Genomic DNA, 21,462 nt, shown 5'->3' on the forward strand with positions numbered 1-21,462 from the left:
GATTTCTCTCAGTTCTAGATCAGGCATAAAAAGTGCCTGCACTATCCAGACTGGGGAAACTAAAATCTAAGCACTGCTAATGCTTGTGGTCATGCTGCTGCCTGCTGGCCCTGAGCTCCATCCCTAGGCAGCTTTCAGACTGCTGGTAACTGCAACTCCATCTTGGTCTTCATCACACGGCCCCACGCTGCTGTTTGGTTTGAAAAACTAGAGTTAAGAACCACACAGGGCTTCCTCCACTCTACCAAGGAAAATCTCCCACCCATGGGGACAGCAGATTCTGGGGTGCAGGTATGTGGGTGGTGGTCAGGGATACCCAGCAGGCAGGCTGCCCTCAGTCTTAGCCACCAAGGCCCATAGATCTTCAGAGGGTAGGGAGGGGTCTTTGCTTAAAAAGTTAAGATTAAATAAAATTAGGTTAGAGCTCCTCCTCTAAAAGCTCCAAGCACAGCTAGCAGGGCCTCCTGCCACCAATGTCCTGGAGGACCAGATAAGGGCCCATCTTTGAAGGGGTGATTCCCATCTCCAGAGCCACAAGGTTCCAAACAGTGCTGCAAGGGAGCCCACGTGCTGCCCGCCTCCCCTCCTCATTCTCCTGGTGTGGGTAGGATGCTACGGCTGCACTGTCGCAACTGAAGACTGACCTTAAGACACGACTCATGTTCTCAAACTGCCACCCAGCAAACTGGCTACGCATCAGTTCTCCTAGAAGCAGGGTGGCTTGGAGATTCCCCACTTGCAGTTGTTACTGGCACCCACTCCACCCAGCTTACACACTGCTCTCCACTGTTCATCCTGAGAGGTGACAGAAGCACAAGGTCCAGACAAGGAAAGAAAGAGACGTTTTATTAGCATTGTTACGGCAATGCGTTACATGAAGGGATCCTCAGTGAACAGCCCATCTGAGCTGCAAGCGGATAAATCAGAGAGTGAAACCGATTATTGTACACAAGTGCAGACACAGGATCACCCTGAACCTCAAACAGAAGACAAAAATCACTTTACAAAAAAAAAAAAGTAAATAAAAATAACACCCATTTTTCTATTTAAAAAAGTGCCAGCTCTTGAGTGGCAGAGCACGGAAAGACCAATCGCTTTAATGCTCGCTCGAGTGTTGAGCTGTGCAGCCTGTGGGGGCCAGGCCTGCCTTGGCTTCTAAAGCTTAATTTAAGCATTCCAGAGTTTCATCTTTTAAAGTATTTGTTTTAAAAAGTTCTTTCTCTACTTTTTTATTAACTGTGTCAGTCTAACAGTTAGCCAGCCTTCACCAGTTGTAAGTGTTAAGACCAGAGAACTTCTCTTTGTAAGGCTTATATCTGAGTCAAGAAGGAAGAGAGACCAAACACCAGAACCTTAAAAAGTCAAATGATAGTGGAGCCAGTGCCCATTTAGAAAAACACTCTTACCCTCCCCCCCTTAAAGTTCTACTTTGGTAAATATTAACGTTTAACCAGTTAGCAAAATATTTAACCCCAGTTAGCAAAATTAACACCGTCATTGCAATAGTTACTCTTTTGTGCATAGTAAATGTTGCAAGATGAACTTCACATTGGATAAAGCAGATCTGAAAATCAGTTTGCAATAAAGTGTGCCTCCCTCAACATCAATCTAAGCTCAGGGAAATGAACAGAGGCCCTGCAGCTTCCGCTGGTCTACGGCGACGCTAAATCGTCTGGTAGCCGGCATGGCTCCTCTTCCTGCCGATGAGGTAGGCAATGAGGACAATGAGGACCAGCCCTGCCAGGGCGCCACCCACGGCAATGGGGATCAGCATGTTGTTCTCATCCAGCAGACATTCTTCCACTGAGGAGACAAATGGGAGTGCACCATGCTCACATGGGTTGTCACCATGTGGACCCTACGAAGAGGTCTCTCCCTCTTCTCCACCTCTGCCCACCGCCCAGCAGGGGAAGATTATACTGGGGAGGGGCTCCGATTCCAATATACTATCACCTGGAGAAGCTCCTACAGAGGCAGGCGTTCTGCACGGCTAGGAAATTATGGTCAGTATGCAGTCCAGGGTGTCTGAGCCCTTCTGGACACTGAACTCACCAGACAGATAGTATTTTTGTATCCCAATTTCATAGGGGGAAGAGCCACATTATTTCTTAAAACAACTGCCTCTGCTCAAATAGTGACGTGCTCACAACTAAGACATGCTAGGCATTTTGAAAGCAAGGTACCATACGAAGGAGAATTTGATCTAAAATTCTCTTAGACTGGGAAAGGGAACCTGCACCCCCAACCCCTCCTTGCAACACAGAAGCTGTTAAATATCTAAATAGAACCAAAACCTGTTGAAGCTCGTTCAGAGTCTAAAACACTGCCTTCAATGCTACTTACCAGACCCAAACTTGTCACCTTCTACCTGGAAAGCCTGGACCCACACTTTGAAAATGTTCACAGAAAAGGTCTCTGTGACCCTAATGTGCTCCTCGGCGTTACACTTGTAGGAATTCCCCATGGTGGCCTGAAGGGCTCTCAGTGAAGTGTTGGAGGCCTTGAAGGTGGGATCTGCAAAGGCATGTGAGAATTAGTGCTCTGACACACCAGGATGGGCAGGCGAATTGTGGGGATCTTACCTCTGGCATCGAGAAGAGTCATGTTCAACTGGATTTCATGCAGGAAAAACCGGCTAGAACTTGAATTCTTAAAGAGAAGAAGATAATCCTTAAGCAGTCAACAGAATCACATTTGTTGTAAATTTTGGTAATAAATTAGATTTCCCATATTTCTAAGTTTTAGAATGAAACTGAAGAGTATTATGTCTGTAAAAGGCATCACATAAATCTCAAATTCTGATTAGTTCCTTCCAGATCTTTTTACAAAATCAGATTCTCTACTAAAAGGATTGAAGGAAACTTATACCAAAAAGGTAAACTTCCCCCACCAAAGGTTACTGAACTTTAGGAAAGTTAAATTTTATTACAAGAAAGCCAACAGTTTAACAGTTCACCAGCATAGTACATTATAAATATTCATGAGTTGTGCTTCTCTTCCCTTATCACTTTAACTTATGTAGGATTCTTCCCAGGCGGGTATAAAAAAGGTACAGGACACAGAGATGCTGCTTCTCAGTAAAGGGGTGAGGAAGGCCGACCTGTGTCCGCCCGTCCCTCTGTGCAGCCACACAGACTGTCTGCAGTCTAGTGTTAACAGAGGCTACTGGGCACACAGGAGGCGCTCCCTAATGAAGGCCCATTTGTAAACAAAAAAGGGGAAGGGGGAGCTGAGGGTCCAAAAAGAATGACAAAGGAAGGCAGAGAAAAAAACCTCCTCCTTCCTAAGCCAGAGCTCTGGGTTTAAGGACCTGTGTTCAATTTCATTCCGGCTTTGCACATGGTGTGCTCAGCTTAGGCACTGTGGCTACAAGGCACCAAGTGCCTGAGAAAACACAGTAGAAAGAAAACCACAGTGAAATGCATGCTAAGATGCCAGGCAGGTCTGCGCCGAAGCCCCCCAAGTGAAATGAACATGGACTCTCACCATTCCAAAGCCGAAGACTAGGGAAGTGCTGCCCTCGCTCTGGAGCTCCAGGGTCACCAGCTGGGTAGTGCAGCTCCCACTGACTTGGGTCTTATTTGGGTTGATATTGAATACTCTGGTCACAGTCTAAATAACAAAAGCAACCAAATTACCATTCCATCTCACATCCCGGGTCCTCTACTGTTGAAAAAACAAAAGCAATCCTAAAAACAGCAACGTCAAGGCCACACTAATTTTAGCCAAAACTACAAGGAAAACACTAGAAGTTTACCCTAGTGCAGATTTCCGATTCAAAAACAATTTTTTAGTGCTACTTCTGATTGCTACTTTCAAAATGGCAAGTACCCATGGGAAAGATGTGGTAGATCCTAGCGCCCTTCTCACCCCCGTCTCCCAACGGTCACACATTTTACCTTCATCACAAGCAAGTTATTTGGCACAACCCCACAGACTTTGTCATTAGGGAGAAGTATTATTTCAAAGGAAAAGTATAAAAATAACATTAAAATGTGTGAACAGTAAAAACTTAAGCAAAATTTAATATCCTCTCAGGGGTCAACAAACTTGTCCTGTACAGCATCAAACACATGTTTTATGCTTTGCGGACCACACAACAGTCTCTACCACGCTGACTTGATTCTGCTGTTTCAGAGGAAAGTAGCCACAGGGGTGTGTATGGCTGTGGCCAATATGCTAACCAGAGATACAGGCACACTGACTTATTTTGAAAGGCCGTGCACATACACTGAATTGCGACACCCATGCGCACAGAGAGAAAGGGGTTCCTTGGGGCTGAGCCCACCTTGTCGTCCTTGTTCTTGTAGGTGACATTCAGCTGCAGCCCCATGCTGGCCAGCAGACAGGTTCCGTTGGTGTTGCTCACGTTGTACTTGTGTACCAAGGGGCTCTCAGGCACTGGGGATGGTGAAGGGTGGGGAGGCGAAGGGTGGGGAGGCGAAGGGTGGGGAGGCGAAGGGTGGGGAGAGGATGTGGAGGGGTGGGCAGATGTTGGCGACACTGTTGGGGAAGATCCATCTTGCACACAGCGCGTCTCTAGAGGGACAAGGAGGGATTAATCATACTGTTCACAGGAAGGACGGTGAAGTTCTGGTTCCTTAGAACCAACAGGAGTCATAGCAACCCTGAACTCCAGCTCGTTCTCCCTGAGCTCACTGTAGAACCCAGCAGACTTTCTCAAGTATCCCCACCCCACAGAACAGGAGTAAATTATTATAGGCAGGCAGGCACTGTTGTCCCAGAGCTGGCTGAGGGGATAGCAGAGTGTCCAGTTCACCTGCCTCCACTCTTGCCCCTGTATGACGGTTCTAACTGGACACTCTTCCATTTCAGCCCCTGGGCAGCCCCATGTTCACAGATCTATACTCTTCTGCATGACAAACCTTCCCTTCCTACTGTTAGGTCAAGAAAAAAACTGTAACTGTCACAGGTCGTTGGGACAGTCAGCCACATACCACTTGAAATGGTGACAATTCACATAAATGCTGAGCTACTGCATGGTGCTGGAAATGGTCACAGGAACAACAGCAAGGGGGGCCTGGAACTCAGTCTCAGGAGGGACAGACAGACACCAGACACACACACCATCACAAACCTAGTGCCATCTGCAAGGGGCCCATGGGAGAGTGGCAGAGGTGGCCCTTTGAAGGACGGGTGGTAGGTGACCCCTGCAGGCGGAGACTGGAGCTGAGGCTCAGGGGCACAGGGTCAGTCAGCTGCTGTGGATTTTTATTTGGGGCAGGGTGGCGAGGGCACCAGCAGGCAGGCACTCTTATGTAGGTAGAAAGCCCGGTAAGTGTGGGAGCAAAACCCTAAACAGGAGACAACAATCCAGGACTGGAGGGAGGCTGAAGAGCAGACAGGCCACAGCAGAGGGACTTGGGGTTGACCAGGCGAGATCAGATTTGGGGGGAGGTGGGGTGTCTGTGAGAGACACCACAATGTTCCTCCAGAGGGCATGCTGAGGAGTTTGAATGTGATTCTGTCCCTCAGAATTGACCCACCATGATTGTTTACAACAAAAATTTATATTCAAAATCAAGGCAGATGGAACCCAAAGGACAATAATAGCTGAACACTATCTACAGGAATAGACAGGAAAGACAGGTGACTTCTGTGAAGATTACATATTACTTAACATTTTAAAACACCAAGACATGCAGCACTTCTAGGATACCACTCCTGTTAGATTCTTTTACCACCTTGTTTCTGTGGACTTTCAAGAAAGTTTAAAATAATATTCATACAATTTCCATCCAATTCCAACCCCTCCCACAACTGTACTGAGCCAAGGCAGGTTGGCTCAAACATCCAGTGTAGGGAGCCAGTGGGGACTTTGTGTAACTTTACCTACCACCTGTTTCCACTTACTCTAAGCTAAAATGGAACTTCAACTGTAACTGTTTTTCAGTTGCCGATTCTGCCTCCACACCTATCTGCTTGGGGGAGGAGAGACAGAAAACTTCACCTCACAAAACTGTAATGGGAAAATTCAACACACTTTTTGGAAAGTTCAATTCACCCAGGATGCTTTCACACAATGTGATCTTATAGAGTAAAATGTCTTTCTAGATGGAGGATACAGATGGGGGGAAAATGCCCTCAGAAATGGACTTACCCTTGGGATAATAGTGGCAGGGCAAGCACTGCCGGAGATGTTCCAACCCAGGGTGTGCTAGCCAACACTGTCTCCTTCTTACCCTGGGCTAAGCTACAGGCTGACGTTTAGTTGCACTTTTAAAAATACCTTCATTATTACTTTAAAAGTTGTTACAGAACACAACATAATTAAAACCACATCAAAACAAAAAAGAGGCCCGTTTAGCTCAGCGGTTGAGCATCGACCCTAATCCAGGAGATCACGGTTCGATTTCTAGTCAGGGCACATGCCCGGGTTGTAGGCTCAATCCCCAGTAGGGGGCTGGCAGGAGGCAGCCGACCAATGACTCTCTCATCATTGATGTTTCTCTCTCTCCCCCTCTACCTTCCTCTCTCTGAAATCAATAAAGACATATTTAAAAAAAACAAAAACAGAAAAAAACAAAAAAGAACAGGCCAGTCTCCAAATTCTGGTATAGATGGCCACATAACACACATGGGGGAAAGTAACCTACACTGAGATTTGACAATGGTCCATTGTTTTCATAAAGCAGGTTACAAAATATCAACTTGGAAAATGAATAACACTGGTAGGTCTAATCCCTAGTCAGAAAATTTCAGGACTTTAGAATAATCTGCATGGATAAAATGTCCTCTTCCTTCTATCTGAATTATAAATGCAAAGTCCACTCTCTAAGCAAATATGGAAGTCCTTCCTGCAGAAGGTTCACAGTCCACAAGGAGATAATTACAAATAAAATGCACTAAAGTATATTCAATGTCACCTGTGGGAAAGCCTCTAGAAAAGCTAGGGGAATCCAGAGGTTGCTGCTGGGTCATTCTCAGTTTTCCCCAGGAAGAAAACAATGGGACTTTATGCAGGGCTGTGCATTCTTCTAGGTGCTCTTCTCACAGTTTCCTAAAGCTTTTATGCCCTGAAGGCCCCAAATCAGGGAGACACAGCAGCAGATATTCAAATAAACCTGCATGTTGCAATAAAGGAGTCTCAAAAGGAAAGAGATGTTTTGGCATCAATTTCTTCAGTTTAAGCTAGACTAGCAGCAAGACTTTGGTTCCTAAGGAATGAAAAAGAAATAATGCCAAGTTGGGTAAGAAGTGAAATTTATGTACTATATTTAAAAGTTGTTTCTATTTTGAATTTCTAATGGTCACAGAAGAGCTGACAAGTTCCCATGTATCAAATCTTAACTATAAAAAGGTGAATAAACCCAAATCCTCTGGTGAACCATTAAAACCAGATGCGTGCATGGGCCTCACGCCAAACCCATTAACCCAGTGTGGGCCTGCGCCCAGAAATCCAATTCTGATGAACAGAGTCAGACTCATTCACCTGGTTTTCTCCAGCCTCGACGCAAAGCATTCTAGAAAGATAATCATCTACCCTACTTCTGTAGACCTTTGAGAAAGAAGATACCTGGTTTTCTTCAGGACTTATCCTCATCAACAAAACTGACAGAAAAAGTCAGTGCAGCACTGGCTTATTTCCTTTTAAAATAAAATCTCTAAGTATGTGAGCTTTCTTAGGTAAAATGATACATGTGTAAAGGCAAAATCAACAAGCACTTTCTGGTCAAGGTGACTACTACACTACTGTTAAGTAAGGCCACAGAAGCCTACTCTAATATCCTGAACCTGCAGTTTACCAAATAAAAACTTTATCCTGATATGCCAAGGTTGCAGGTTCAATCCCTGGGCAGGGCACATACAAGAATCACCAACTAATGAACACATAAATGGATGGAACAACAAACTGATGTTTTTCTCACTCTGTCTCTTCCCCACTCTAACATTTAATAATAAAAAATAAAAACTTTAAATAGGCTTTTATAGCCCAAATTTTACTAATTTAATGCAAACGTGTTAATTCAACAATTTATTAAGGATCTATGAGTAGATCAGAGTAGGGGGATATAAAAATATGCTTAATATATTTGACATGGGATCTTTTCCCTGAAGCAGGGAATTTAGCTGATAAGAAAAATATTTAAGAAGTACCCAAGACTCAAAGGAGCAACACTGACACAAAAGGAGATAAGAAACAGGAAATGGCTCAATTTTACTAGAAATTAAGTATTTTTAAGCAATTTATGCTGTTATGGTAGTATATGAGGTCAGTTATGCCAAATCTACTAGGGAAAATGCTGGTCCCCTTAATTGCAAAATAACCAACCAGTGTAAAAAAATACCCAGTAAGACAGTGCGAATAGTCAAAAAGTGCTATAATGACATGCCAGCTGGCTAGTCTCCCCAAGGATCAGACTGAGTTAGGTTCATGACAAGCTCAGTAACCATGGAACATGCTAGCAGTTGAGCGTTAAAAACAATTCAGATCAACTTCGTAAGGTATGTAAAATGTCTAATTACTATGTTGTACACCTAAAATTGGTATAATATTGTATGTCAACTGTCACTGGAAATCTAAAAAAAAAACACCAAAAAACAAAAGACTAAGATCACATTATCAATTACTATATTACTGTACAGTTTAGAACCTTCCTTACCGAGCATCAGCCCATATTTGAGATCCAGAGGCCTCAAATTTCTCCCCACCTAGCACTTACACGGGCAGCTACCCGCTGGTCCTAGGACCCAGGCCACTGGAGGACCAAATCCCATAAAACAGTGTGCTAAGCAGGAGGTCATGGCTGTGTGAGAGGTGGCGTAGGAGCAGCTCTTAAGAGAAGAGGCATAAGCGTGAGCAAAAAAGCCTTAAAAAGGGCCCCTCATCAGGTTGGGTTTTTTTTCCCCTGACTTCCTTTCTTAGCACTAGATTGATAAGGGATTACTGTAGAAAATGTGACTTGAAAGTGAGATGACTTCCACAAGCCCCATAGGGACACCTTCCTTTCCAGTGAAGAGTATACAACTGTACCCATGACTTCACCAAGCCTTCCTGGCCTATGATGAGAGAAGGAAACTTCAATTTCTACAGGATATTCTATAATTTTAGGATGCTTCTTAACCTTCTTCTTTCCAATAGAATTTACTGAGAGTGTGCTCTAGTGTCTTTGAAAAAAAAAAAGACTGCCTTTCTAAAGTATATGCGTTTCAGCACAGGCAGATTTAACAAAACTGAGTCAAGCTTTGAAGAGAGGAGACAACCACGAAACTTGGGAGGAGGGTAGGGTGTCTTAGTGACCAAACTTTTTTAAAAAAAAACATATTTTATTGATTTCTGAGAGAGGAAGGGAGAAGGAGATGATAGAAACATCGATGAGAATCATCGATTGGCTGCCTCCTGCACGCCCCTGACTGGGGACTGAGCCTGCAACAGGGAATCGAACCGTGATCTCCTGGATCCTAAGCCCATGCTCAACTTCTGAGCCATGCCTGGCCGGGTGCAACCAAACTTCTGATCACCAACTTGATAAAACAGTGGGTGGTGTCCATGCGCTCCAAATAACCAAGGACTCCCAGGCTGGAAAGCCAAAGCCCCAGGTAGCCCTGTGAAGGACAGGAGCATGCCTCTGGGGAAAGGGCAATTGGCTGGAGTTCAGTTGTCAGGACAGCCTCACATCTGCACCTTTTTCACTTGGAATCACATGCATATGTCCTTCATTAAAATGCAGGATGTTGACAGTGGGGAGAATGTGCATGTATGGGGATGGGGGAAATGTGGGAAATCTCTGTACTTTCCATTCAATTTTCTTTTGAACCTAAAACTGTTCTAAAAAATAAAGTATTTAAAAAACAGTAATTAACCTAAAAACAAAGTTAGTCTCTCTACTGTCACATCTGTTTTTAGACTAGAAATGGTAGCCTGTTACAGGGCTCCAGTACTCTTGTGAACCCCTGTGAAGTGGCACCTCACTCCAAAGTGCCACACTGGGGAGCCCGGATAGGGGAGGCCCAGTCATCTCTGTCTGTGCTCAGAAGCCTTTGAAGCAAAAGAAAACAAGTTGTAATGGTGAGGAGCTGTATCTACGACCACATTCAGGCCCAGTTATAGTGAGGTCAATGCACTGAACCAGCAAGCCAGAGATGCTATTATTTCCTCAGACCTTCTGACAGTTTTTGCTTTTTCCTTTTTCTACTCTTAAGACCTGAGCTAGAATACTGATGCAACCCAGATGTATTCAGCTAGGTATGAAACCCAGGTAGTTGGGAGATTTATAATTGTGAACACAAATAACTTGAAGTATTTAGCTTGTTGATCTAACTCCCACTGGCTTAGCCACTGTCCAACTAAAGTCACCTTTCATTTGCTTGAGGAGGGGTACATTACAGTGTGCACACGCCTGGACCTGCTGCCTTCAAACACTGCTCACACCAGCCTGAGAGGAAAAATCCTCGCATTCCATCCACCTTCCTGGTGAAGCTGAACGCTCACTCAGCCCTCCAGGCCTAGTTTGAGAAGAGGCTGCACCATAGAAAGGTTGAGCCCATTTCCTTCAGAATCCTCTGCTGCTCCAGCTCACGGGGATCTCCACCTCTAAGTCCTGCACACTTGTTACTAGTTGTAGTTCTCCCAGTTACACTTGGTTTCTTTTAGTCCTAGATCTGTCACTAACACTCCTCCTATGAGGTCAGGGTCAGCTTTCTCTGTTAAGGGGCCAGATGCTAAACATTTTAGACTTTGTGGCTGTTGGGTGTCTGTCTCAACTGAGCTCTGCCACCATTAACATGAAGAGCAGCCACAGAAATAGGTGAGTGAATGATCATAGCTGTGTTCCAATAACACTTTAGTTATGGGCACTGAAACTTGAACTCCCAAGAATTTTCGTGTGTCATGAAATATTCTTTTGATTTTTTTTTTTACCTTAAATTTATAAGCATAAAAACCATTCTTAGCTTACCGGCTATAAAGAAACCAGAGGCAGGTTGGACAAGGCCTATAGGCCAGTTTGCCAGCCCTGCTAGGAGCACCCATGCCTCTGAAGGCTGCAACAAGTTGCACAAAAGGGATGACTGGTTCATCCTGCCAATTCGCTCTGGTAATGGTGCAAATCAGCCACTCTCCAACAGTCACTCTGAGCCTTCAAGCAAGACCATTGGGGAACAATGCACATCAAACGCCCATCAGTAGCAGCAGCTCTAAAGACTAGGAGGAGGTTGGGGGGATATATGATGATGGAAGGAGACTAGGCCTGGGGTGGTGAACACACAATACAATATACAGATGATGTATTATAGAATTATACACCTGAAACCTAGATTTTTATTTTTATTTTAAATATATCTTTATTGATCCCAGAGAGACGAAAGGAGAGGGAGAGCTAGAAACATCAATAATGAGAGAGCCATAGATCGGCTGCAGCCCACAACCCAGGCATGTGCCCCGACCAGGAATCGAACCCCAATCGCCTGGATCCTAGGTCGACGCTCACCCGCTGAGCCATGCCCAGCCGGGCTGAAACCTAGATCTTTTTATTAACCAGTGTCACCCCAACAAATTCAATAAAAAGACTAGAAGGAGGTGCTGTCCTTAACATATCCTCTTAGCAGGTGGAAACAACTTCCTCCAGGCAATTGATCCCTCACCCCGCAGGAAAATGAGGTGATTGGTAGAATTTGGCAAATATCATTTTCTTCAGTCATAGTAAAATGACAGCCCTATTTACAACTTACTCCGTGCCAGGCACTGAGAGAAGCACTTTGCATAAATTTCCTTTTTAATCCTAACAGCCTTCTAAAACAGCTTATTACCCTCACTTTAAAAGTGAAGGAAACCAGACTACCTTAGCCAGGACCATGGAGCTGGGAAGGGGCTTGGAGCCCTGTTTGTTTGATGCTATTGATGCTAGAGTGGAGCTGGGTTGGCAGGTACATCCGGGCAGGGGTGCTGTGTGGGTAGGCATGTTGGTCGGTCATGATCCCCTCAGAAAGGCACTCCTGGTCCTTCCACCATCTGCCCCTAGGTCTGCCTGAGCTGGACCCTGGACCCCAGACCCCCATTAGCTCTGATATGGGAAGACTCAGAGAGGGTTTCAGTTGCTTTGCCCTTTTACCGTTTTCTGATCAATATTTGTCCATCCTAATTGAAAGAGGTCACCTCTAGAGATAAAAAAAGGTTTGGTGGATAGCTTTCCTAAGACAGAAGCTTCCAGCTCTGTCCCCAGCTATATAGATGCTCATTCATACATAATCCCTTCAGGCATCAGGGCACAAAGCTGCTTCTGCATTCAGTGGAGTCAGACTAATTACATTAGGGCCAAGGACAGTGTCTTACCTTCCTGGCTGAAGCTATCCTTTGAAAGGTATGCCTGGATGGTGGCATCATGGAATGTGACAGTTACATTATTCATGTGGATCTGGTTGCTGCTCACACACCTGTATTTTTTATTTATGTCTGCCATGATGTCAGTTGCGGATTCCACAGTCTTGGGTTCTATATTTAAAAAGAATTCATTTCAATTATCCTAAGTACTTAGTTAAAAGTAATTTTAGACACTACCCCAATCCAATTTTTGTGACTTCATAATTGGTCAATTTTTGTTCTTACCCTTGGAGCTTGCATTGGGGAAAATCTGTGTGTCTGACAAATTATAAACAAAACGCATCATCTGGACACTGTAACGTGTTGCATTTCTTGCAAAACTGAGGGTCAGTGTATGTCCTCCTCCAAAAGCGATCATGAGGCTGGGGTCAGAAGCATTCTCTTTACCACAGGAGCTGCTATTTAATACTTCTGCATTATGTGGCAGGCTGAAGGTCACATTCTAGAACACACACAATGACAACAGAACCCAATTAGAACACAGGTTATTAAAGGGATCCAGAAACACTAAATAAAGATCTTTTTGTAAGTCTGACATAAACTTAGTTCCTCAGTTCCATCTCAGCTGTCACTATTAACATATTTTTAATATAAACAAAAAACACAGAGTCAGTGTAACATTTCAGTAATAGAAAAGTAATTCAAGCCCTGGCTGGTGTGGCTCAGTTGGCTGGAGTGTCATCTGTACACTGAAAAGCTGCCGGTTCCACCCCCAGTCACGGCATATACCAAGGTTGCAGATTTGATCTCTGGTGGGGGCATGTAAGGGAGGCAGCCGATTCACGTTTCTCTCTCTCCCCTCTCCCTCTGTAAATATCAATTTAACACACCCTTGGGTGAGGATTAAAAGAAAAAGTAACCCAAGAATAAGACAAAGTTGACTTAATTTTTCATATAAATTACAAATTCTTCATTAATATAATTTTAATTTGCAACAGAACAGAATTAAAACTAAAGTTATCTTGGTATACTCAAATAATTCATATTGGGCTTCAAGATAAGGTATGTATTTTTATTTGAAAAAGGCTATTACTACCCTTTTTGCTATAGAAATGTTTGTTTAAAGAATATGTCTCTTTAAACAAAGAAAAGGTGTTTACACAGAATGGTCTGAATTTACTATGATATGCAAAACAAACAACTACAAAACAACCTAATGTCCATCAAAATGAACTGGACTGACTAAAAGAACTACGGTTAAACTGTACACTATGCTGTCCTAAAAAAATGAGGTGATAAAGACATGCTTTGTGAAATAGTGAGGCACATAACAGCATATGGATGATCCCATTTGTGTAACAGTTAATATGGAACAAAACAATATTTTAAAAATCCAAGCACAAAAAAAGTGAATAGAAATTAAAATAAAAGGTGCTTGGGCAAATCTTTAGAATTTGAGACATTTCTATAGAACAAAACTTTCCCAGTTTCCTTCTATTTTGACAGAGACCACATCTGTATCTAGACCAGTACAAATGAATTAATGAGGTGGAACAGCTGGCACAGAGTCCAGAGTACTCTAAATAACTGCTGATCTTCCCAGCAATCCTGGGGCCCATTAATGCCCTTTAAGTGGTATTAAAAAGATATGATGCTATCAAAATGGTGATAAAGAAAAATGGTGGTTCCAACAAGGAACTGAAAATAAAATTTGAATTAGGGATATGTTTGAATGAATACATGGTAAACAGAATAAGTAAAATGTCCATCAGTAGGTAATAATGAAAGAAGAAATACAAACAAATGCTGCTATTTGTTAAGAGAAATCTAGGAAATGAAACAAAACAACTAAAAACATTTAAATCAAACTAGTACAGTGCTTATAGCATTGCACATCAACTGTTCATATACAATTTTTGGAGCATAATAGTTTATATAAAGTAAATTCAACAGATCAACAAAGCAATATTCACAGAGCTGTACACTGGGCATGAAAAATAATATAAAAATACTTAACTACCAATAGAGGGATGGTTTAGCAAATTAGACTGATTAACATAATGAAGTATTACAAAAGATAATCACAAAGAAAACTAAAAAATGCACATAGTAAAATAGTGAAAGCAGAGCACAGGACGGTTTGTACATTACAACTGTAACTTCAGAATATAAAACAGCACAGGCTACTGATGAGCCGAGAAGGAACTATGCATACATCAAGAGAACTGTGTTAAGGTGGGATCATTTTTCAAACATTTGAAAATTTTAAATAATCTTCTCTCCCCCGTGTGTGAACACACATGTGCACACATACAATGTGGTGTTTCCTACCTGAGAGCCACTCTTGGTATTATAGTTGGTTGAGAATTCAGCAGAGAAGTTGGCCATTATACATGTTGTCCCGTTGCCATCTTTCACCACAAACAATGCTGATGCACTGTGCACAAGGCCTGCTAACTCCAGGAAAGACAAAAATTACCAAACACCTTCTGAAATACTTTGGGTATTACTGTTGTCTTCAGCTCTAGCAAAAATGGATTTTACTTCAGAATACTTATCAGGAAGTCACATGTTAATTTCTGGGTCACCCTAGGGCATAAGTGCTTCACACTGGTTCCTCAGGAGATCCCATGGGGTCCTGGAGGCACAACTCAACCTAAATATTGACCTTCTACAGAAAAACATGAAAAAGCTGGTAGTATCTTTCACTGTGGGCCTAAACTGCCATTTAAAGTCAGATCTGTTTTTACCTCCGTTGGACTGGTCGTGTGGAAGAAAAGTCATGGACTTTTCAAAGATCTAAGATTTTTGCCCAATTTCAGAAAGGTCCTCAAAAAACAGTAATTCAGCCTGGCCGGGCGTGGCTCAGTGGTTGAGCATCAGCCTAGGATCCAGGAGACCAGGGTTCGATTCCTGGTCAGGGCACATGCCTGGGTTGCAGGATCGATCCCCAGCTGGGGACGTGCAGGAGGCAGCCGATCAATGACTCTCTCATCATTCATGTTTCTATCTCTCTCTCTATCTCTCCCTTCCTCTTTCTGAAATCAATAAAGATATATTTAAAAAAACACACACAAAAAAAACAAAACAGTAATTCAATTGAACACGGACTTGACTGTGTGACCTTAGGACTTCAGTCAGTCTGGCTAGGTAGGGCCTCCATATGCCAGGGGCACAGGACAGAGTGAAACTCTCACTGGTCCCTCTAGCTTAAGAGTGATCACTGCTAAATATATCTCTTTAAGTAAGTTCTCAGGGCCAGTGCCATCTCGGGCTTCTTCATATCCCACCACCCTGATCAAGTTTTAGTAGGAAATGTAATCTGATCAGTACAGTAGAGAAATAGGTAATTTAATAAGTGGTACATTTTAGTACATTGTTCTTTCATAGATAGGCAAAAATAAGTGTTTTCACTAGTTCTAAAGTCAACCTGTCAGCCATCACAGTGTACTGTACTGTGATGTTTAGAAGTGGTGCCCCCCCCGCCCCCGCCCCAATCTCTGCTGCCACAAGCTCCTGCATGCCCTTTACCAAGCAAGCATTTCCACACCTGGCTCTGATCACTCTAAGTGTAAATATGACTCAGGCACACTTTGAAGGCAGCACACTCAGATGACAATTAGCTTTTCATTCTAAAACCTTTGTCCCTGGAAAAGTAAATGTCTTCAATGAAACCAATTCATTTTACCCTTGAGACTAACAAAATCTTTAGAGCCAACATTTCCAGCCTAAAGCAAAGAGTATAGCCAGAAACCTCACATCTTCTCCTGAGCCTCTGGTAAAGGAAATACAAAAATCTATGTATAAAGAAAAGTTGCTATACCAAAATGAAGCAAACTATGGCAAACAAGGAAACCATTGCAATTTTTGGTCTGTTTTGATTTACAAATTTTTAACCCACCTCTGGAATACTCAGGCAAGATTACACTAAAAGCATTTCCAATAAATTGAATATTTCATTAAAAACACCTAGAGAAAATTATTCCATAACTTGTTTTTGACACAGTAAAGATTTTAAAACACATGTTTTCTGAGAAGATGGGTAAGCATACCACAGGGAAAAGCACACCTGGCAGGTAGAAACAAAAGTGTGTGGTAAAGCATGGGCACTGAAGCCAGAAAGACACTGGACACTGACCCAACTTACTGTGTACGTGGGCCTCTGCCTGCCCTGTGCATAGGCTTCCTCAGGCCTGAAACGCCCTCACCTGGCTCTGGCCCTAGGCTGGAGGGTCTGTCACATGCGATCACGTGTGTCATGGGCACATAGCAGGTCACTGCCTCCCGTGGGAGCACCCACAAGTCAGTTTTCATCAAGCTGCCCTTTGATAAAACAGTTCCCTGAATCATAAAACAGTTCTACTGACTCAAAGCACTTCATTAGAAAACTTTTCACACTAAGTAACTTCCAATCACACAATTTTTTCATTTAGTAAATATGACGAGAGGCCAAGCTTTCAAAGAAAAACAATGTATTACTAAACAATATAAGCTCTAGCAGCACTAGATGCCCACATTTATTCTGGAGAGGCCCAGAAATGTCCAATTATTAAAACAAGAAGCTTACCCCAGAAGCCAATTGTGGTCCAGAGAAAAAGTCTACAAGAGCATTAGAACATAATATACTGAGCCCTGGCTGGTCCTGTTCAGTGGTTACAGTGGTTAAAGCGCCAGCTGGTGGACTAAGGGGTCCCAGGTTTGATTCCAACCAAGGGCACATACCTCGGTTGCAGGCTCGCTCCCTGAGCAGGAGGCAACCAATCGATGTCTCTCACATCAATGTCTCTCTTTCTCTCCCTTCCACTCTCCTCAGGTGAGGATTAAAAAAAAAAAATTAAAAAAAGAACATAATATCCTGAGAGAGTATGTATGTTAATGATTATAAGTTTTGTGTTTTTTTTTAAATTCTGTAACAGTGGCAGTTGGTGGGAGGAAAAACACCCTTCTCAAGTCGCTTAAAATGTCTGCAGTTATTTGAGGGGTGTCCTTCTCAAAAGTCAGCTCCCTGGCCAGCTAATCTCTAGCAGTCCTTCACTGAGATGTGAACTCGATCATTTCTCCAGGGTTCATATAAAGCAGTAACTTTGACTTAGTCCTTTAAAATACTCCTACTTATAGAAATTCCATTCTCTAAAACAAGTACAGCTATGGGAAACATGCTTGCTTGAGAGTAAGAGATCTTGGTTGTATGACAGACTCCCTTACTACTTATAGCTATGTGACCTTGGGCCAGTAGCAACTATTAAACCTTTGGTTTAGGCGCCTGTGAAATGGAATTGAGAGCTGACACCTCAGGGTCATTAGAGCATCAAATTAGCCAAAGCATGCAGAGCATTCAGTACAGGACATTAGCACTGATTATATTATTATTTAAACATTCAGTGCTATACAGACCTCATCTATCAAGTTCATCACTGAATCCTTAGTACCTGACACAAAATGTCAAGTAAGTATTTTATTTAACATGCACTTGTAATGTACTTGCTATGTGCCAATTATAGCTCCAAGCACACTGCAGTCAATTATCATGACAATCTTAATTGGTAGACATATTATGTCTCTCCTTTACAAATGTACGGACTAAGGCAGAGAGACGCTAATTAACTTGTGCAAGGTCACACAGCTAGTCAGTGGTACAGAGCCAGATCTGTTGACTCAGAGCATGTCCCACCCATACTAGCGTGGGCTGGCTGCAGGGTGAGTGCCATGGCTGAACCAAGCTTTCTCTCCAGTACTTGGTGAACAAGCAAATATGCCTCAAATTATGAAACACTCACTTTTGAAATGAACCACAACTTCTAGAGGCAGGGCATGAGTATGTAGATTTCTAAAAAGCTGACTTATGCGTGTTTCGTTAGGGACCACTACTGTAAAACTGGACGTCTCTATATGTTTGTACTCAGCACTTACTATGTGTGAGGCATGAGCTAGGCTGTAAATTGGGGAAGGGAAATACATGTGTAAAAATAATCTCAACTCAGCTGAATTGATGTTCTAGTTTTTAAAAGCACATGCTGTAGCATGTAGTAAGGTTCTATGGACAAAGAGAGAGGGAGAACTAATACGGCCTGAAATGAGACTAACAATGTAAATTCAAAATTATGAACTGAAAACATTCTGATCTTAAATCTACTGAAGAATTTGGTTGCAAAGCTGGGGCAACTGACAAACCCCCACAAGCAAGGGTAAGATTAAATAGCATAAAATCTAAAACTTCCTAAGTGACAGTTCTTCATTTGGAAAGGGAAAGGAAGCCATCTAGTTGACATCAATGGTTTAAAAGTGTCATACTTAATTACATAATGACACAATCTTATGTATCAAAAAATTTCTGTTCATGCTTATTTATGCTTCCTACCAAGTATTCAAGCACAGAAGAAGGTGTAAGTAGTTTCCAATCATTAGTGCAGGCGGAATTAGTAATTTAGAAGTTTGTTATATTTTTAGAAAAGATGCTTTTTGGTGAAATTATTCATTAAAATAAACATTATTTTAAATAGAACTAAGTACAAGTTAATAGACCTTTTCTAAAAGTTAGATTTTAACTGAATATAAAACTTAAAAGATATGATGCAATAGATATTAAAAAGCTAGTCACACACACAATACTCCAAGTTATTACAATGTAGAGAAGTTATGAACTTTTCCTCTTCATTTTTAAAACATAAAACAAAATATTCAAGTCCTAATGCTTGTAAGCTCTTCTAATAAAGAACAATGCAGCCGTTCTGACATGACAAAACTTATTCCAGCAACTCCTCTTGTGACACCTGCCAGTGAAGGGCAAGGCTTCAGGTTTACTGCTGGAATAAGGTCATCCCTTGTGGCTATTCATGCAGCTCAAAGAACTAATTTTACATAACAGGCAAAACAAAAATGTGAAACCAAAATCTATTCAGTCACAATCACAGAATTTTGGAGTAGGATGAGACTTAAGGGATATTTAAAAGAACTCGTGGGCAGGAAATGTGTATCTGTATCTATGTAACTCACATGAACTCCCAACATATTTCAGATCTTACCACTTAGATAAACCTTCCCATATTATTTGGGAGGGGGGCGAGAAAGAGTGCCATAGACAGTGGGCCTCTTAATAGACTTTAAATCAAACCATGCAGTGATTACGGTTTAAGAGACGGCACATACTCCTTTCTTATTAGGACAGGCAAATGAAAACAAAACCCCTCAATCAATAAAATACTCAGCACCCACTGTCTACTTCTGTGAATTCTCCAGTCGGGTGAAGTGCCAGACGCTTCCCAATGTGTTAATGGAGTCCCTCATTTTGACTCAGGAACCCGCACACACACAGAACAGTGGCAGCAGCTCTTTACAAGGGTTCTCTAGGAGTGAACACTGCCGTGGAGAAGCTGAGGCCTGGTCCTACCTCTCTCACTTTGTCCACTACGGGCTCTGCTAAACTCGTAGACATAACTTTAAATCACTCCAACACAAATTTAAATTCACAGTAAGATATAAGCACTGCAGGCCATCTGAAAACCACGCGAAGGTTAAAGCACCAAGGACTGACCCTAAAAGGCCGGGCCCTCCACGCCGCCGGTTCTCTTCCGGTTAAGAGCCGGGTGGGAAGCAGCGCCGGGTGGGTCACCCGCTGGGAGCACCGAGAGACCGCGCAGGTCCTGGCGTCTGGGGCCGCACGGCCTCACCTGGAACTCCGTGGCCAAACTAGCCCGTAAGTCAAAGAAACAAAACACACTTCCCAGAAACCACCAAGCCACCCAAGGCATTTCCAACTTATCCCAGAAAACGAGTTTAGGGGCCCTCGGCCGAGAACCTCGACCCTCCCTCGTCGACCTCTCGGCAACTGGATCCGATACACAATCAGCGGGCAGCGGGCTCCAGCTGGACCCCGCGCGCGGACCTCGGCTTGTGCGGGGACGACTCGCGGGTCCGCCGTCCCCCGGGCCCAGCCCGCAGCCCGCAGCTCCCGGACTCCGAACTCCCCGATCCCGTGTAGTCCTCCCCAACCCCCAACCCCGAACACACCCTCCCCGCAGGCCTCCCGTGCCCCGGAGCCCCAACGGCGCAGCCCCCAGGCCCCTAGTAGTACCCCCGTCCCCGCAGACCCCGGCTCCGGGCCTGACCCTCACCGAGGAACAGCAAGAGCAGCGGCTGCCGCCGGGCGCCACCGGGGGCCGCCATAGGCACCAGGGCCACCGGAGCGGGCGCCGAGAGGGGTCGCGTGGTTGGCCGCGGGAGGGTGGGCGCTGGTGAAAGGGCTGGGGGCCGGTGTGAGAGCACGTCCCGCGGTCAAGAGGCCCGGCAAGAAAGAGACCCCGAGGCCCGCTGCGCCCGTCACGTGAAGCCGCGCCGCACCCACGCCGTCACGTGACCTCACAGCTCTCGCGAGAGTGCGCGTGTGCGCGCGAGTGCGGTGTCCTCCCCGCGCCCGGCGCTGGTTTTGCTCTTGACCTGGAATTGGGTGCGTGACCCCGCCTGGCACGTGACCGGGGTGTCACGTGACTAGGGCCCGGCTCCAAAATCCCTGGCCTAGTTCTCCGCGGCAGGAGGAGGAAAGTGGGCGGTGGCTCGGGGTAGAGGAGGCGGTACCTGGGAAGCCTGCAGGTGAGGCCGCGGGAGGCGCGGCGTGCGGCCCGCAGTCGGGCGAAAAGGGGTTCTTTTTCCCTGGTACGTGGGAAGTGGGGTCTCTTAGGAACCAGCTGGGCGGCTGCCAAAGATTAAGACGAGTTTGAACCCGGAGAAGTGCTGAGGGGGCCGCGGCAGTGGAGACATCACTCCTAGTAACAGTGAATGTTATGGGGCATCCTCGACGGTCGGAAGATGACTCGTCCCTCCCGAGGGGAGTGAGGATTTCCACAGGAATCTTTTTTTGTGGGGTTAGATAGTACTCGAAATCCTGGCATTTTTAACTTTGGGGTTCCTCTACTTCACTGTTCTCACGGAGGATGGAAGTGAAGGTTAGGAAGGAGGTGAGATGTTTGAACACTTTTTTTGCATATTACAATTCATGTTTGAAAACAAAACAAAAGTCTTTTTTAAACAACACAAGGTACAGAATTTAAAGCTAGACAAAATCTTAGTTGGAAGAGGTTCAAAGGTTACAGTGACCCCAGCTTTGGCACCTGCTTGAAGAATGTATAGGAATGAGAGTGGCATTTATCAAAAAAGTTCAGAAACACTAGTCCATTCCATATAATCCA

General features: G+C 44.0%; 1 protein-coding gene across 1 annotated transcript; it reads right to left on the minus strand.

Moving 5' to 3' along the window:
• Positions 1-830: 830 nt before the first annotated feature.
• On the minus strand, positions 831-20,613 carry LAMP1 (lysosomal associated membrane protein 1). The gene is made up of 9 exons (XM_081128038.1): positions 20,392-20,613; positions 14,612-14,730; positions 12,566-12,782; positions 12,293-12,451; positions 4,289-4,539; positions 3,487-3,612; positions 2,583-2,649; positions 2,344-2,514; positions 831-1,803 (listed from the first exon to the last, which is right to left on the minus strand). Exons 1-9 carry the CDS (start codon positions 20,441-20,443, stop codon positions 1,664-1,666), a joined length of 1,302 nt encoding a protein of 433 aa, XP_080984164.1. The 5' UTR covers positions 20,444-20,613; the 3' UTR covers positions 831-1,663.
• Between the last annotated feature and the right edge of the window lie 849 nt (positions 20,614-21,462).

This window comes from Miniopterus schreibersii, assembly GCF_964146895.1.
Source record: "Miniopterus schreibersii genome assembly, chromosome: 2".
NCBI classification, from domain to species: Eukaryota; Metazoa; Chordata; class Mammalia; order Chiroptera; family Miniopteridae; genus Miniopterus; species Miniopterus schreibersii.

Bases quoted from the DNA above. Each gene is read 5' to 3' on its own strand.
- LAMP1 (XM_081128038.1), bottom strand. From the start codon at position 20,443: ATGGCGGCCCCCGGTGGCGCCCGGCGGCAGCCGCTGCTCTTGCTGTTC. The intron at 14,731-20,391 runs GTGAGGGTCAGG...TGGAGTTAGCAG, and splicing joins GCTGCTCTTGCTGTTCCTCG to GCCTTGTGCACAGTGCATCA. The intron at 2,650-3,486 runs GTGAGAGTCCAT...CTTCTCTTTAAG, and splicing joins TAGTCTTCGGCTTTGGAATG to AATTCAAGTTCTAGCCGGTT.